This window comes from Artibeus jamaicensis, unplaced genomic scaffold (genome assembly GCF_021234435.1).
Source record: "Artibeus jamaicensis isolate MK-2021 breed Jamaican fruit bat unplaced genomic scaffold, CSHL_Jam_final contig_700, whole genome shotgun sequence".
Classification (NCBI taxonomy): Eukaryota; Metazoa; Chordata; class Mammalia; order Chiroptera; family Phyllostomidae; genus Artibeus; species Artibeus jamaicensis.
This window is the reverse complement of record NW_026521930.1, coordinates 10,141,670-10,157,399: the sequence shown is the minus strand read 5'-3', so window position 1 is coordinate 10,157,399 and position 15,730 is coordinate 10,141,670. Positions and strand designations below refer to the sequence as shown.

The following is a 15,730-nucleotide window of genomic DNA, read 5'->3' as shown; positions in this document are numbered from 1 at the left end:
CCCAACCCAGGCATGTGCCCGGACTAGGAATTGAACCCACAACCTTTCGCTTTGCGGGATGATGCCCAACCAACTGAGCCACACCTGTCAGAGCTGTGCAGCTTTTATTTCAATCAGAAAGTAATCAAATCTATGTACAGTCTAAAAACAATAGAAAAGTTGAGTACAAAGGCCCTGTAGTCCATCAGGAACTGGGATGGAGGGCGGGCCAGACGAGCATGATGCTTGGAGTGTAGAAAGGGGCTGGGCACTGTCCTGGCAGCAATGGTGACAGAACCAGGCAGACAGGGACGCTCACCGGATGCAGGATCGGAAGGGCACTGCCTGGCCAGCTGAGCCTGCCTGCCTACCCCCAAATGGGCAGGCAGAGACCCTGACACCACCCATGTGGCCAGCCTGGTATGGATAGGCCTAGGGTGGGCCCAGAAGAAGCCAAGAGCTCGCCTGTACTGTCAGCAAGTCCAAACCTGCAGAGGAAGGCTCTGTTTCAGGTGCCTGTTTGGCCAACCTGCCCCAACACCCGCTGCTGTTCACACCTCCTTGGGACTCCTGGCTCCTCACCCCCAACCCCTTGCTCCACAAGTGCAGCCAGCCCCTTTGGATGACCCAAGCCAAGACGCTGACCTTCACAGTGCTGTCCACAGCCCCCGAGAAGAGCCGGCCCCGGGACACAGCCAGCGCAGTTACGCTGCCCTGGTGCCGCAGCAGGGTCTGCGTGCATATCATGTTGTCCATGCTCCAGACCTGGGGGCACATGAGATGTGAGGATGCGCCCAGGCCTGGCAACCTGCCCTGAGCCTCCCAATGCCACCAGGCCAGCACAGACCCTGAGAGACCGATCATAGGATGCGCTGAAGACTTTGGTCTGGTCCGGTGTCGAGATGACCGCCAAGGCATACACAGTGCCGACGTGGCCTGTCAGGGTTCGCACCTGCTCCTTGGACTCAATGTCCCACACCTGGGGTGATGGCACAGGCAGGTCAGAGACACCAACAGTGGGGACAGGGGCCCAGAGTCAGGCCCTACCCTTAGGTGTCCACCCTTACGTGGATGAGGTTCTCGTAGGTGCCACAAACAATGTGGTGATTTGTCACGGCGATAGAGTATACACTGCCACCAGACGTCTGCAGGACATGGATGCAGTCGAGGGTCCGGATGTCCCAGATCTATAGGGAAGTGAAGGCCACTAGGTCACTTGGTCCCAGGCCAGGTGCCTCATGGGCTTCAGACACCGTGGGCAGCCCACTGACCTCCCGGGGGGTGTGAGGGCCTCCCAGCTGGGGTGGGAAGGCGGCAGGGCAGCATTGGTACAGGGAGGGGACCTGCCACTGGGAGTGTGGCACAGGAGTACCTTGATTGTCTGGTAGGAGCCACTGTACAGGTAGCTCTGGGCAGCCACAAGGGCCCGCACCCAGTGGTTGAGGCCCGTTAGCTCCTTCTTTAGCTTCAGTTCAGTGCCTACAATGTCCCAGACCTGTGGGGATGGCTGTGAGTACGGGCTGCGTGGCCGGGCATCCAGCACCCCTGTGCCTGGCACGTGCACACGCACCGCCTTGCCTGACCTTGATGGCCTTCAGAGAGCCGCTGAAGAGCATGTTGTGCGAGGAGACCAGCGTGCACACGGGGTTGTCGTGGGCCCGGATTGTGTTCACTTTCTGCAGGTTCTGGATATCCCACACCTGGCAGGTGGGAGGACAGGAAGCCTCAGGCGCCAGCCTGCTGCCATGAGCCCAGGCCCCAGGGGCACGTTGTGCCCGGGGTTCCCAGACACTGGCGCGGCCTGGCCCTCCCACAGGCCCCACTTACAATGATGGTGCAGTCTGCTGAGCCGCTGTAGAGCTTGCACCTGGGGAAGCAAAGCTAAGGTGTCAGGGCAGGAGAAGCCACCGTCCTCACTGACACTGCCCTGAGGCCGAGGTAGCACTGGCCACCAGGAATCGGCAGTTTGGGGCAGTGCCAAGGCCACTGCTGGTACTTCAAGCCCAGCCTCAGTGTTCCTGTTTCAGTGAGGGGACACTGGAGGTGGAGGCCCAAACCCTGGTGCTGGTGTGGCAAGAGTCCGGCAGGTGAGCCAGGCAATAATTACCTAGTTAGGGCGCCGGCAGTCGGGCTGCTGCTTCCTGTGACCCAGAAACCCTCTCTCCCCCACACACTCACTCGTGCCCACAACACAACGTCTCATGACATAAGACAAGAGACGTCTAGAAGGGGCCACCATGGGGGCAGGGAGGTAGGTGGGTCAGCTGCTCCGTGGTCCTGTCCCCGAGCTACACCCAGGACAACCACAGCTGAGCTCCTGCTTCCGCTCTGTGATATCCCATCCCTGTCCTCTGGCTGCCTGAGGCACTCTAGCGCCAGGCCTCTGCTTTGTGAATGTACGATGTCAGAGATGGAGGGCCCACATGCTACTGCCCCAGAGCCCATCCTGCTCAAGAGCATGGGTGCCTCACAGGACGGATAGATACAGCCACATTTTGACATGTGGCCGCACAGGCTTGAGCTCATAACCCATGGGGCAGCAGCACGGGGTCCCTGTCCCTGGTTCCACGTTGGCCCCTGTGGTCAGTGGGCACACACACGCTTGCACTCACCCCTGGATGCACAGAGCCAGCACAATGCCATCATGGCCCTCCAGCGTCTTCTGGCACTTGTAGGTGGTACATGTGTCCCACACCTACAGAGACCAGAGTCAGGTGGGTCCCAGCAAGATCAGCCAGGTGCCAGGGCTGGAAGGGTGGGAACGAGGAAGCAAGCCATCCTCAGGGAGAAAGCCCTGCCTAGGAGGGGGAGACCCGCCCATGGGCAGTACCCGCCCTCCACCCTGCCAGGCTCACCTAGGCAGGACCCCACCCACCTTAATGGTCTTGTCAGAGGAGCCACTGAAGAGCAGGTCCCCCATGGAGTAGACACAGAGACACCAGACGGGGCCCTGGTGGCCCACAAAGGTTCCTTTGCACTTGAAGATCTGCTGTGGGTCATAGGCTGCAGAGACAGGAGGAGCTGGTAAGGGATGGGGAGCCCCCGGGGAGAGTGGTGGGAGCAGCGGTGGGCCCATACTCACATCCTAGAATGCCCATGTTCAGCCGTGCATTGATATGGGACAGTTCATCCTGCAAGGCCAAGAATGGAGGGTATGGTGGATGTGGCTTCACAATCCCCCTGCCCACCAGGCTGAGCTCAGCCAGGGCAGGGCAGGTACAGCGGCAGCTCTCCCCAGTACAGACACCTAATCCTGAGCAGGGCAAGCCTCCTGCTGGGCCCCAACCAGAGGAACAGTCCTGTGTCCCCCAACCTGCCCAACCTCATCTGTCCCTCGCCCGCTCACGTTCAACATGGATGCATCCCTGCGGAACTCCATTAGGTCCTCGCTCAGCTTGCTCTGGTTTTCATCCAGGACATCTGTGGTAGGGGAGACGGTGTCAGGGACCAGAGGGAGCAGCTGCACCCCCACCCCCTCTGGAAGGGGCTCTCACCAAACTTGAGCTCCAGGCTCTTCTCCAGCTGGTCAATCTTCTCTGAGAGCTTGCCTAGCATGGAGCGTAGAAAGGCAATCTCCTGGTCCTTCTGGGCCAATGCCACATGCATCTCATGGAAGCGGTCGTCTGTCTGCTGCAGAAACTCCTTCAGGCCCTCAAAGCGGCAGGTCTCCAGGTGCGTCTCATACGTGTCCTGGTTCCCAATGAATGTGCACCTGGAGGGACAGGACAGCTGCCTGCCCCCTTGCTCACCAGCCTGCACAGCGGGGCCCTTCTGCTTCCTCAACCCCAAGAATCTCTCTCGAATCCCACTTTTGAGCTCATAGCACCCCAGATGGGCCACCATCCTCTCCACACCTGCAAGCCTGCCCATCTGTCCTGCTTCCACCAGCATGCAGCAGGCCACTCTGCAAGGGATACCCAATCATTTCGCTCCTCCTCAAAACTCTTCAAGGGCCCCTCCACACCCCTCATCAGCCTGCCTCTTTTCCCACCCGACCTCCCCATCTGCTCTCAACTCTGGCCAGTTGCTCAAGTCCACCACTGCTGGCCCAGCCATCAAACGCCCCTGCCCTGGTGTTTCCCTGGCTCATGCTCACAGGCTCGTTACCTCCCATCGCACGCCCTCCCTGGACACTCCCGGCTCCCCAACCGCTCTGGCCCCTCAGTGTCCCCATGGGGCTCAGGTCTCTCCTTTGCAGCACCTGTACCTCGGTTTATAATTACATAGTCGACGGTGTGGCTCCCGCTAAGGTCCATCTCCCCAGGGACCCTGGCTGTCTCCCCAGTGCCCGGCACACAGGTGGATCTCAACAGGTTTGCTGAAGGAGGGATGGTGAATGCCAGCCCAGGCCCCCGCCCTCCTGCCCGCCCACCCCTGCCCCAGGGCAGCCCCCTGGAGCCCACCCCCGCCCACTCACCCGTACTTGGAGTGGGGACATTTGATGTGCTCGCACTCCTTGAGATGAGCCTCCAGGTTCATCTTGAGAAGGGGTGGGCAGTTCGGGTTGTTGGGGCACCGCACAGGCCTATAGTCGCAGCTGCTCTCGTGGTCCCTGGGAGAGGCACGACACGGGACAGGCTGAGTCCCCAGAGGTACCGTGTTTCAGCACCCGATTGGCGGAGAGCTGGGGGCTCAGGGGAGCACTTACTTCCGGGCACTGAGCTTAATGGTGAAGGGGCACCCTCGGGGGTCCACCTCAAAGACAGTGGGCTTCCCAACCCCTGCTGCCCGACAGCCGTGCCTGCAGTGGATGGACAGCTCCCCGATCTGCTCGGCCACGGCGATGTTGTTCACCACCACTGTCAGCTTGGCGTTGTCCACGGGGCACTTCTCTGGAGGGGAAGGCGTGCTGACCCCACGGCCTGCCCAGCCGGCCCCTCCCCTGGCAGCTCTGCTCCCTGGTGAGTGGCCTGGGACCTGCTCCCCCCTGCTGGTGGGCTGAGCCCGTCAGGGCCTTGATTCACCTGGCTATCCGCCCCTTTGAGGTGTCCAGAATAGGAGGGGCACACGAGCAGGCCACCCAGAATGGCTGCCAGATGAGGCCTCTCAGTTGACCCAAGATTGAAGGGCAGGGCCCAGAGGGCTGGGACAGAGCAGGAGGAGACCCAGCCCGTGGCCCTGCAGGGGTGCCTGGATGCTACTAGGGCATAAGACTGCGAGGCAGCAGCCAGGACAGTGAGGGCAGCCTCCACTGGGGAGGGCGGGTGTGGAGCCCAGGGAGCCCCGAGCTGGGGCTCTGCTCTGCTCCGCCAACATCTCAGGCCTGGCCTGAGTGTACCTACAGGCCACCGCCACCTGTAGCATGGATACTGCGCAGGACTAGGGAGAAGCCGCTGTGCAGCCAGGGGCGCAATCAGTGCTGGGCCTGGGCTGGGACCTCCCTGAAGGGGCCGCCCTGCCAGCTGGAAAACAAGGTGGCCAGGCCTGGGTCTGAAAGGGTCCTACCTGACTTTAAGGCGCATCTTCGACAGAATGTATGCTGTGGAGACAATGGATAAAGTTGGGGCGCAGCCACAGCCACCAACCCCCCACGCCCAATGCAGAGGGCTTCTGCTGGGTGGCCAGACCAGGCCTGTGACCAAGGCCCGGGCTCCACATGAATGGGGCTGGCAGCACACCCAGCCCCGAGGTGGCGTAGCAGTCAGGGAGGGGACAGGCGGCCTCACCCCACACGTGGTGATCACAGGGTCCTTGAACACACTGCAGCAGAGCTGGCAGCACAGCTTCACCGAGAGCTGCTCCGCAAACACCAGTGGCTCCTAGAACCAGGCAGGGCAAGTGAGGACAGGCCAGGGGTGCTGATGTGGAAGTAGGGGGAGACCCAGCCCCTCCCCCTACAGGCCTGGGCTGCCCTCTCAGGGTGGGGGCCCCTCAGCTGGGGTGTGTCCCAAGAGGAACCTGCTGAGGCCTGGTATTGGGACTGAATTTGAGGGGCCCAAGTACGGAGGACCCCTCCAGGTGTGCCCTTGGCCTGCCAGCACCTACACTCTACATGGTATGGCAACAAGAAAGGACCCCACACAGGTCCCTGAAGTTGGTCCCTGGAAAGCCCCTGGGGTGGGGAGTAGGAAGAACATGTATAGGGACCTGGCCTGGGGTCCTGGTATGGACCAGAGATGGACCAGAGAGGATGGGGGCCTCTCACCAGGCCCTTCCACTCCTTCACTGTGCCTGGGGGAAAGTGCCCCCCACCACCGCCACAGCACAGTGAGGGTCCTTTCAAGTTATCTGTGCTGAGCCCACCCTGTGGCCGCCACACCTACCGGCTCCTCCTCCTCCTCGGGCAGCGAGAACGTGGAGCGCAGGGACATGCTGGACTCGGAGTGCAGGGAGCGGACGGAGATGGCCGAGTCAGAGCGGCGTGGGGTGCTGATGGGGGGCTGCAGCATGAAGACAGGCGCCCGTCAGTGGGGGGAGGGGGGCAGCCCCTGTGCACACTGAGGGCAGTGGGCCCCAGGGCCACCCCATCCGAGCAGATGCTCACTCAGGCTGCAGGGGCCATGGTGTGTGCATGGGGAGCGGGTGCAATGCCCAGGCCCGCTCCTGTCCAGTGATCCAGGCCCTGTTGGGCCACCCACTCTCACGCCTGCCAACTTTCTTTGTGTAAATGGAGAGACTTCCTGCTATTCAATTCTGCGAGGACACACTGGGCCTGCTTCCTGCTTCCCGTGAGGGAATGTGGCTGCAGAGGGGGCATCTCCAGCAGCCAATCCCAGGGCAGCCACAGCCCCACGCTGCTAGAGTGAAGGGAATGAAGGCTGGCCGGAAGAGGCTCCAGGTACCCGCCCGGCTCGGCGGCCTGCCTGGCCGGGAACACTGAGCCAGGCCAGTGAGGCTCCCGGGGAAGATGGAAACACACCCACTGAACCCTGGCCAGGTTTCCGAGTACAGGAGGGATGACCATGGGTACCTGCCTCTGCCAGAGCCACCAAAGATGAGATTTGGGGGAATCCTGGAGTGGGGAGCTGTGCCTTCCTCCCCTCTAGGCCTAGAATGCTCCAGAAGAGACCCTTCAAGAGCCACTGCTCCCATACTCCTCCCCTCATGCTCAGACTTCATTCAAAAGTCACAAACCTCCTGCCTCCATAGGCCCCTCCTGGTCCCCACTGCTCCAGGGCCCAACTGCCTCTGAGTCTCTGTGGGTGTGGGGGCAGTTGGAACCACCCCCTCTCCACCAGCTCAGGGTGTTGGACCCGCCAGAGGGAGGCCTGGCCGGGTGGTGCCAGCTCTGCACAGAGGCCCAGCCAGTTCCAGGGCCCAGCTTTCCCAAGCGAGGGTGGCAGAGACCTGTGTCCCTGGTGTGCCCACAGAAGAGCACTTCTCTCGCCAGTGCTGTGCCCACTTCCCTTGCAGCATTCCAAGTAGTGAGTCTGCATAGAAACGCTACATAAGAAACAAGGGGCCAGCAGAGGAAGTGCGTCAAACCAGCCGACGGGCAGCAGTGGGAACCAGAGGACAAGAGTGGTCCACACAGGAGCTGTGCTAAGCAAGCCAGGCCGGGCCTGGTTCCACTCTTCCCTGCCCGCCTGCCCGCCTGCCCTCCTGAGAGAGGGGCTGGCACTGTCGGCCACCCAGCGCAGATAGAGGAGCAGCTTCCAGGGTCCCAGCAGCCAACGGAGAAGATGCCCAGGCAGCCATGGCCTCAGGGCCTTCAGAGCACAGTGCCCCCGCCCTCAAGCCGTCAAGGCCAGGACCACAACCACACACACGGAATTCACTTCCCGGGAGGCCCCCATGGGAGGGAGGGCCTCCTGATTCTAGTCACACTCCTGTGGGCCAGCCAGAGGCTGTGGACACTGAGGCAGGAAGAGCTGGAGAGAATGGGGCAAGTTGTGTGACTTGTCCTTATGGGGGGCCTAGTGCAGTGCCTGGTACACGAGCACGTGTGTTCAAGTAAATGAAAAACTTTTCTTCCTATTAAATAGAAAATACAGGCCTGGCAGCCCAGCATAAGGAGAAGCCTTCAGTCCTGAGAGGCTGGGAGGGCAGGGGACCCAGGAGAGTTTGTCAGGGCAACCGCCAAGGGAAAGCAGAAAGCAGAGCACAGGACGGGTCGGCGATGGCCGGGCTCAAGGTGCTCATGTGCCCCGCCCGCACCGAACCAGTCCTTGCTTCCCCGGCAGGCCCTAGAGCCTGGCAACGAGTGCCAGCGGGCAGGCGGGGCGTGTCCACTATGACCCCAGCCACATGGCCTGGGCACCGACAGCCAGCCCCCACTCAGCCTCGAACCCTCTTCTCACTCCGCAGGCCTGTCCTCCTTTCCCCATCTGCTGGGGCCCATCTCCCTCATCAGGACCCCCTTCCCAGGCCCCTTGCCTCTACCTGGCAACCACCCCTCATCTTCTACTGGGGAAGCACAGGGGCTCAGATAATGGGGACTCTCCTGATTGAACTCTCTGTGGCTTCTACCCACTCAAGATGGAGCCAAATGCACAATACCCGCTGGTCCGGCAGTCCTTGATGGCCACCTCTCCATGCAATCCAGCCTTGGTGCTCAGGCCTCAGAGTGTCCACACGTGCCATCCCTCTGTCTGTCCCACCAGCTCATTTCCCACTACGGACTGTATAGCTCAAGGCTCCTCAAGGCTAAGTATCCCCCCTCCATCCTCTCCTGGGGCCCGGCCCTAGCACTCAGAGCGTGGTGGGACGCTCCTGTGAGGCGGGGAGGCTGACCCAGACCTACCATGCTGTCCTCCTCGTCCCGAGGGGAGTAGGCAAGGGTGCTGGAAGAGGAGGGTGTCCTGCGGTGCTGCTTGTATGTGCTGGTCCCGTCGGCTGCCAAGAAGAGAGGGCCAGGGTACTGTGACCGTGGGCCACAGGGGGAGCCCGACTCACCGCAGCAGGCAGTGGGTCAGAGACCAGGCCAAACATCTGGTTAGTCCTCTCTAGGAAGCCTCCTTACCCATGCTGGCTCCCACTGCCTCCTTCTGGGTTTGATGGCAACTCGGCTGGGGCTGGGCTGGGGGCAACTGGAAAACGCCTCATCCTCAGCAGGTGCCTAAGTAGGGCACAGCATGACTGGCCCCATGCCTCCAGCGAGAGCCCGCGCTGCTCTGTAAGCCATCACTAGCTCTCAGCCTCCCCAGCGCCGAGGCAGGTGGGGAGGGTACAGGCCGAGGTGGCCTCCCCAGGCCTAATCACTAGAACTCTGCCGTGGGGCTTGGCTTACCCTGGACCGTCCTAGCACTGAGCCCGGTGGCGCCCAGGCAGGCGCCCAGGCAGGCCCCCAGGAGGGTGGTGGTGGAGGGGTCTTCTCTCAGCCTCTACAACCAGCTCCCAGCACCCAGCCTGACCCTGAGGCCACTTTGCCCAGCTGAGGCTCGAGGCCAACACCTGAGTGATTACACCTAAGGTCGCCTGGCAGGAGCTAGGACATTACCTTATCTAACCCTCAAGGAGGCCCTGCCAGGTGCATTCTCTGATAGCCTCAGTTCATAGAGGAAACCGAGACATGGAAAGGTGTGAAGCCCCTCCGTTGGCATATGGAGGCCAACATGGCAGCCTGGTGCTCTAGCACCAGTTTCCCACCTCCCACCCTGGCTCCTCCACAACCCCAGAACCAGCCACTGGCCTTCTTGCTTCCTCCGGGCAAGGCTGCTGGAGGCCCACGCCCTTCTCCTACTGCCCATCAGCCTGGCTGCCAGAGCTAGGAGTGGCTTTCCCTGGCCTCAGGCCCTAGGTGGGGCCAGATGTCACAAAAACCAGCTCCTGGATTTATGATACGGGCTTCAGTAGGCTATCCCGAGAGGAGCTGCAACTGTCCAGACATGGCTCTGACCTATGGAGGCTGCCAGGAACCTGCTGAGTGGGACAAGGGCAAGATGGGCCCATCATTCACTGCCCTTGAGCTTTCAACTACTATGACAAGGCTGTGCCATCTCTACAGGTAGATGAGAAATTAAGAAAGTTGTTAGGGCCCTGGCCAGGTGGCTTAGTTGGTTGGAGCACCATCCTATACACCTAAAGGCTGTGGGTTCGATTCCCAGTCGGGGCACATACCCAGATTATGGATTCAGTTCTCACTGGGGCACCTATGGGAAGCAACTGATCAACATTTCTTTCCCACATTGATGTGTGTCTCTCTCTCCCCCTTCCTCTCTCTAAAATCAATAAACTTGCCCTAGCTGGTATAGCTCAGTGGATTGAGCGCAGGCCTGTGAAACAAAGGGTTGCTGGTTCAATTCCCAGTCAGGGCACATGCCTGGGTTGCAGGCCAGGTTCCCAGTTGGGGACACATGAGGGGCAACCACCCACTGATGTTTCTCTCCCCCTCTTTCTCCTTCCCTTCCCCTCTCTCTAAATAAATAAATGCAATCTTAAAACCAGTAAGAATATCCACAGATGAAGATTAAAATGAAAAGAAAGTTACTTGGATGATAAGATTAGAAGTGACATTTATTTACTTTTTCCTCAGGAAAAAATATCTAAGAAAAAAAGAGGGCTCTTTCTGAGCCCCTGAAGGTGTCACCCAGCAACAAAGAGGAGCTGGCGTGAGCAGGAGTGCAGTGGCCCTGTGACTGTACCTCCATGTGCGTCAGAGGAAACCAAGGAAAAGCAATGTGAAAACCAATTAGCAGCTTGTACATGCTCCTAATGGGCCTCCTGTGAGGGGCCAAGAGGCAAAAAGGCAAATGCACAAACCACCCCCAGACCCTGACCCTGACAGGACGGGCCCCTGCCTCTGTGACTCTGGGAAGGAGACCACGCCCTCATGTACCAATTCCTCGTGACCTCCTTGAACACACATTACTGGAGCCGCAGCTGTGGGACCAGACTCGAGGAAGTACCCCGAAAGCACTCCTTATTCCCTACCCATGCCCACACAGTCCCCAAACCCAAACTTGGAGGCTGCTAGGAACCTGGAGCAGGGATGAGTAGAGGTCACTGTGACAAGAGACAGGTGTGCATGGGGTGCTGGGGAAGTTGGGACAGCCCTCCCCGAAGAGATGATGAACAAAGTACCACAAAGAAGGGGAAGGGGGATGCGGGGGTTGGGGGGCTGGCGGGGCTGCTGAATTGACCCGCCCTCTTTCCAATGCCAGCTCCCACTCCCCACACCACCAAGAAGGGTCCCACAGACACTGGCAGAGTTAAGGCTGCCCAGATTCTAGCTGGGCTGGCCTGGGCTCACAGGCTCACCTTTGGTGATCGTGGTGACAGCCGAAAAGGCGGGCCCAAAGGTCGTTTCCATTCTGGTCTGGAAAGAGAACTGATGAGACCTGGCTTTGACTCCAGAGAGGATGTGGACATGCACTGACATGCTTTCACACCAACACACCATGAATGTGCATCACAGCCCCACACACAGGACCCCCAGGTAGAAACGGACAGCTCTAGCAGCTCTACCACGGGACCCTGGACCTGTGGGGTGTGCACAAAGGGCAGACCCTTACCCACAAGGCGCCCCTTACCCCGGTGGTGATGTCTGGGGTAGGAAGATTGGAAGGTCCACCAGAGAAGCGGTTGTACCAGGCACTTTTGCCTGAGCTCATGCTCTAGAGAGGCATCTAGGGTCCTTTGGCAGCATCTCCTGTGGGTGGAACACAAAATGGGACTTTAGACATTGAGGTCAGGCCTGTCAACTGGCTAGGGCCACTCTGCATGGCAGGCCCACCCCTGCCAGCCCACGGCAGGGCACGCTTCCACCTCCTTCCATCAGCAGCACCAACAAGGGAAGGTCCACCGGGGCACAGTCTGCGCCCCTCCCTGCCCACAGGTGTGCCACCTGAGGACGGGAGGAGGCCCTGGTGCAGGCAGGAAGCCAGCACTCAGTTTTACCTTCTTAAAGGCTTAACCGCTTGGAAATGCCCACCCAGTTCAAACCCAGGGGTGGAGAGCCATCGGCCCTGCCCCATGTCAAACGTCCCTGGGGCCAAGGCTGTGCACACACGGAGTGACCAGTTACATGCCTGCTTCCTGCCACAACATCAGAGACACTGGCCACACCTTAGACGACCTGTTGGGTGGTATACCTGGAGCCTGCCTCCTCGCAAGCCTCATCACAGAGAGAAAGCCCCTTGCGGGCAGGAGGAGGGCCCGAGAGAGGAGCTGACTCTTTACCTTCTGCAGGTCACCCACCCCAGAAACAAAGGCTGCCTCCTTGCCCAGCAACCGTGTGACTCAGGTCTCAGGCGGATGGCAGGGAGAAGGCGTTGTGTGAATCATCTTGGGCCTCCCAGCTCCAGCCCTCGGAAGAGAGGGGCGGGGCAGCCCAGGAACACTGAGCAGACCCAGGGGTGTGGGAAGGTGGGGGAAGGGATTAGAGGCACTAAGGACACCTGGAGGAGCTGCTCTATTGCCTGACAGCTCCCACCCTCCAGTGGTCTTCCCACTGCCAGGACTCACAGCAGTCTGCTGTCACCAGCCCTGCCTGCCCCTCCTGTGATGGAGTTGGCCGTGTTGAACCACAAGGCCCAGGCTTGAAGCTGGGCTCCCCACGGGGAGGGAGGCCGAGCTCATCTTATTCCCGGTGGTGCCATAGGAGGTGGGGTGGGGGGCCCTGTGGTCTAGAAGCCCCACAGGGCTATGGCTCCAGGTGGAAGGCTGCTGAGCCCCCCACACTGTGGGAGAAGGCGGGAGACAGTCTCCGACCCTTCCCAAGGTGAGTGTAGCACGGAGGGCAACGGCACAGTCCAACCAGTTCTGGCACTTTCTCCATCAGGATCTGCTGAGCTGGCCCATCTGGCAATGCTCCCCCCACCCTCCCACACACACCGCAGCAATGCAGTGTGCTGGGGTCTACCCAGTGGTCCTACAACCCAGCCCACGGGTCTGCAGGGACGGGATGGCTCCTGAGCCCTGTGTCTCCGCACTGTGCTCATGAGCTGCCTGTTGTCCCTGATGTCTCCATATCCCTCTCTCTCCCTTGCTCCTTTAAATGCCACCTGCAATACCACCCTCCTCGCCTTCACAACTCAGTCCGCATCAGGACGGCTCTCAGGCCCTGCAGTTGGCACGGCTACCAGGCACCACCCCAACACCGTGATCTGACTGCCCTTTGGGTCTGGCTAATAGGGGTGTCCGAGAGCTTGGCCAAAGCCTCCCCGATCTATCTACCGCTCCTCTTACTGTGACTTGAGGGGCTTGAATGTGTGCCCCAGACCAGACTCCCTGGTGGCCTGTCCTCTGGAGGAGAGGCAGAATCTCCAGAGAATGGGCCATCCCAGGCCCTTGGGCAGAGGTGTGCATGTAGCCTGTTGGAAAGGCTCCCCTCCAGCACCACTGCTGGTCTCCATACAAAGCAGGAAGTGCCAGGGGCCACCCTGCTTGGAGGTAAGGACGCCTGGCCAGGGTGAGGCCCCGACAGCCCAAAACAGGAGCTCCGGGACTCGACCAGCAGCAGGAAAGGCTCTGCCCTCTCAGGAAGCTCTCGGTTGGCTGCTGTCTCAGCACCACAGGGCAGGGAGGAGGCTGGGGACTCTCACAGGGAGGCCACTGCTGACACTGACCTACATCTTACAATCCAACTGCTCCCTCTACTGCAGGCTCCCAGGGCCCAGAGACCAGATGCTGGCCCCAGTGAACAGTGCCCAAGGGCCAGGCCCAGGACCCCAACAGGCACCCCACCCCCAGACCACAGCCAGCCACCAGCCCCCGTGAGTCCCAGCGTGCCCATGTGCCTGTCACTGCAGCCTGGAAGAGCAGGCGTCTGGCCATCCCTCACTATGAAGTGAAGTAAACAGAAAGGCATGCGGGGCTCACAGGGCAATCGCCTGGAAAGTCCTGGGAGGCCAACAATGGCCAGGTCCGCAGCTCTGACACACAAACCTACTGGGGGGACCTACAAGATTGGCCCACACGTCAAGCTGAGCCAGGAAAGGAGGGAGGGAACCATTTCAGGATTCATACAGGTTCAGCCGGGGATGGGGTGGGCAGGACCTGGGGCTGCAATCCAGCGCCCCCCATCTGTGCACTCCACCCAGTTCCCAACAATGATTGCTTGCTAAGCATCTCAGAATTGAGCAAGATGCTCTCAGCCCAGTCCCCCAAGGACTGCATTTTGCAATAACAGTCTTCCTGTTACGGTATCTTCTTGTCCTGCAGGCCAAAATCCCAGCTATAGGGATGCTCTGGCCCAGCTGTCCTGGGGATGTACCCTGGACCCCCAGAACAGGCCTCTCCCCTACCCCGCAGTCAGACTGAGGCTCTCAGGCAGTCAGGAAATTGTCAACTAGAGAAAGAACACTCACTTGCCTGAGGGCCTGGCTTCTCCCAAACTGGGAAAAGTCTTGGGCTGGGCAGGCCAGGAAGACCTGGGTGAGGGCAGGAGGATGAGAAAAGGTCTTTCTCCCCGCCCCCAAGTCCCCACCCTGCTGGTTCCCAGGGGCCTCAGGGGAGCCCAGGGGAGGGGCCCAGGGATCTTTGTCCGCTTCCGTCTGTATCTAAGGGTTTCAGGGCCCTGGCTTTCCAAGGCTCTAGGGTGCTCTCCCTGTCCAGTGGACCTGAAGAGCCACTTGCAATGCTCTAGCCCCTCTTTAGGAAACACCCACCAGACCCCTTCTTTGAGCGGCCTGCAAGGGAAGGCAGGCCAGCTGGTTGGGAACCCCTCTCCGGCCCACTGCCCTGGAGGAAGCCCAGGATCTGCTGCCCTCACTTCCCCTTGGGAAACACTCAGAGGGGTTGTGGATCAGGATAGCTGGAGTCCCTGCCCACTTGGGCCCTGTGGCTAGCAGCTAGTGGAGCGTGTGGCCCAGGCTGGCCATGCTGAAGTCGGAGGCAGTGGGTTGGCCAGATGCAGGTCCCCATTAGAGCCAAGCCCTGCTTTGAGGCAGCTCTTCCAGCACCTCCAGGCCTTTGCACATCTTGCTTCCTCTGCCTGACATGCTCTTCCAGCAACATCTGGGGCAGTCTGCTTGCCATAGGTCCCCCACCCCATCCCACCCACAAGCCTATCAGGAGCCTGAGGTACTTTCTTTCTTAGCTCCTGTTTCTTTCATAGCACCTACCACAATTCCTCATGATTCTGTCAGTATATTGTCAGCACTTCCTCCCTCTAGATCACCGGTTCTCAAGGTGGGGAAGGATTCTGTCCCCCCAGGAGACGTTTGGCAATGTCTGTAGACATTTTTTTTTCTTTTGGTTGTTACAGCAGAGGGTAGGGAAGGTTACTGGTACCTACTAGGTAGAGACCCGGAATGCTGCTCAACATCCTACAAGGCACAGCAGGGAATGATTAGCCTTGAGTGTCAACAGTAGCGAGGCTGAGAAATCCCACACCATAAGAGCCTATGAAGACTGGGATCAGGCTTTCCTCACTCTCCTGGCGCCTACAACAGTGTCGACCACTCCGGCCGTGCTCAATAAACACAAGAAGAAGGAATGAATAAAAAGGAAGAGAAAGAAAGAATGGAGCGAGCAAGAAATCAGCTGACACGCAAAGAGAGGGACAGCAGCGGAGACCCCGTTTCGACTCAGCCCCGCCCCTCAAGGCTCAACCCCTTGCCGGACCCCAAAGCACCCAGCCCTCGCCCCACCACGCGGCCCCGAGGCGCGTAGCCCCGGCCGGGCGCGCCGCGAGGACACTCACCCGCCCGCGGCCGCCCGGGAGTGGCAGGACCACCCTCCTTTTTCATCGTGCCGCTTCGGCCGCCAGCTGAAAAAGGGAAAGGACGCGCGAGCCGGAAGTGTCAGGCGCTGAGCCCATTGGGATTTGTAGTCCTTGGGCTCTCTCGTGGCCCGGGAGGTTGGCCCAAGCGCGACTCTGCGGAAACTACGACTTCCGGCGGCGCCGCGGTCGCGGTGCTGGGTGGTG

General features: G+C 60.2%; 1 protein-coding gene across 9 annotated transcripts; it reads right to left on the bottom strand.

Moving 5' to 3' along the window:
* Positions 1-347: 347 nt before the first annotated feature.
* TRAF7 (TNF receptor associated factor 7) lies at positions 348-15,611 on the bottom strand. Of its 9 annotated transcripts, none has more exons than XM_037157338.2 (22): positions 15,506-15,589; positions 12,058-12,166; positions 11,391-11,509; positions 11,119-11,188; positions 8,663-8,754; positions 6,243-6,359; positions 5,646-5,738; positions 5,425-5,458; positions 4,628-4,811; positions 4,397-4,531; positions 3,474-3,691; positions 3,326-3,399; positions 3,062-3,110; positions 2,855-2,982; positions 2,592-2,674; positions 1,807-1,846; positions 1,563-1,679; positions 1,352-1,474; positions 1,047-1,166; positions 827-958; positions 625-744; positions 348-467 (listed from the first exon to the last, which is right to left on the bottom strand). In XM_037157338.2, the coding sequence occupies exons 3-22, from the start codon at positions 11,469-11,471 to the stop codon at positions 453-455; spliced, it is 2,025 nt and encodes a 674-aa protein (XP_037013233.2). In that variant the 5' UTR covers positions 11,472-11,509; positions 12,058-12,166; positions 15,506-15,589; the 3' UTR covers positions 348-452. The 9 variants fall into 9 exon arrangements, with proteins under 9 accessions (XP_037013233.2, XP_037013232.2, XP_037013231.2 ...); XM_037157337.2 differs by having other exon boundaries at positions 12,058-12,199; positions 15,506-15,588; XM_037157336.2 differs by lacking the exon at positions 12,058-12,166 and having other exon boundaries at positions 15,506-15,611.
* Between the last annotated feature and the right edge of the window lie 119 nt (positions 15,612-15,730).

Bases quoted from the DNA above. Each gene is read 5' to 3' on its own strand.
- TRAF7 (XM_037157336.2), bottom strand. From the start codon at position 11,471: ATGAGCTCAGGCAAAAGTGCCTGGTACAACCGCTTCTCTGGTGGACCT. The intron at 8,755-11,118 runs GTGAGCCTGTGA...TCTTCTTGGCAG, and splicing joins TGTCACCACGATCACCAAAG to CCGACGGGACCAGCACATAC. The intron at 2,983-3,061 runs GTGAGTATGGGC...CTGTCTCTGCAG, and splicing joins GAACATGGGCATTCTAGGAT to CCTATGACCCACAGCAGATC.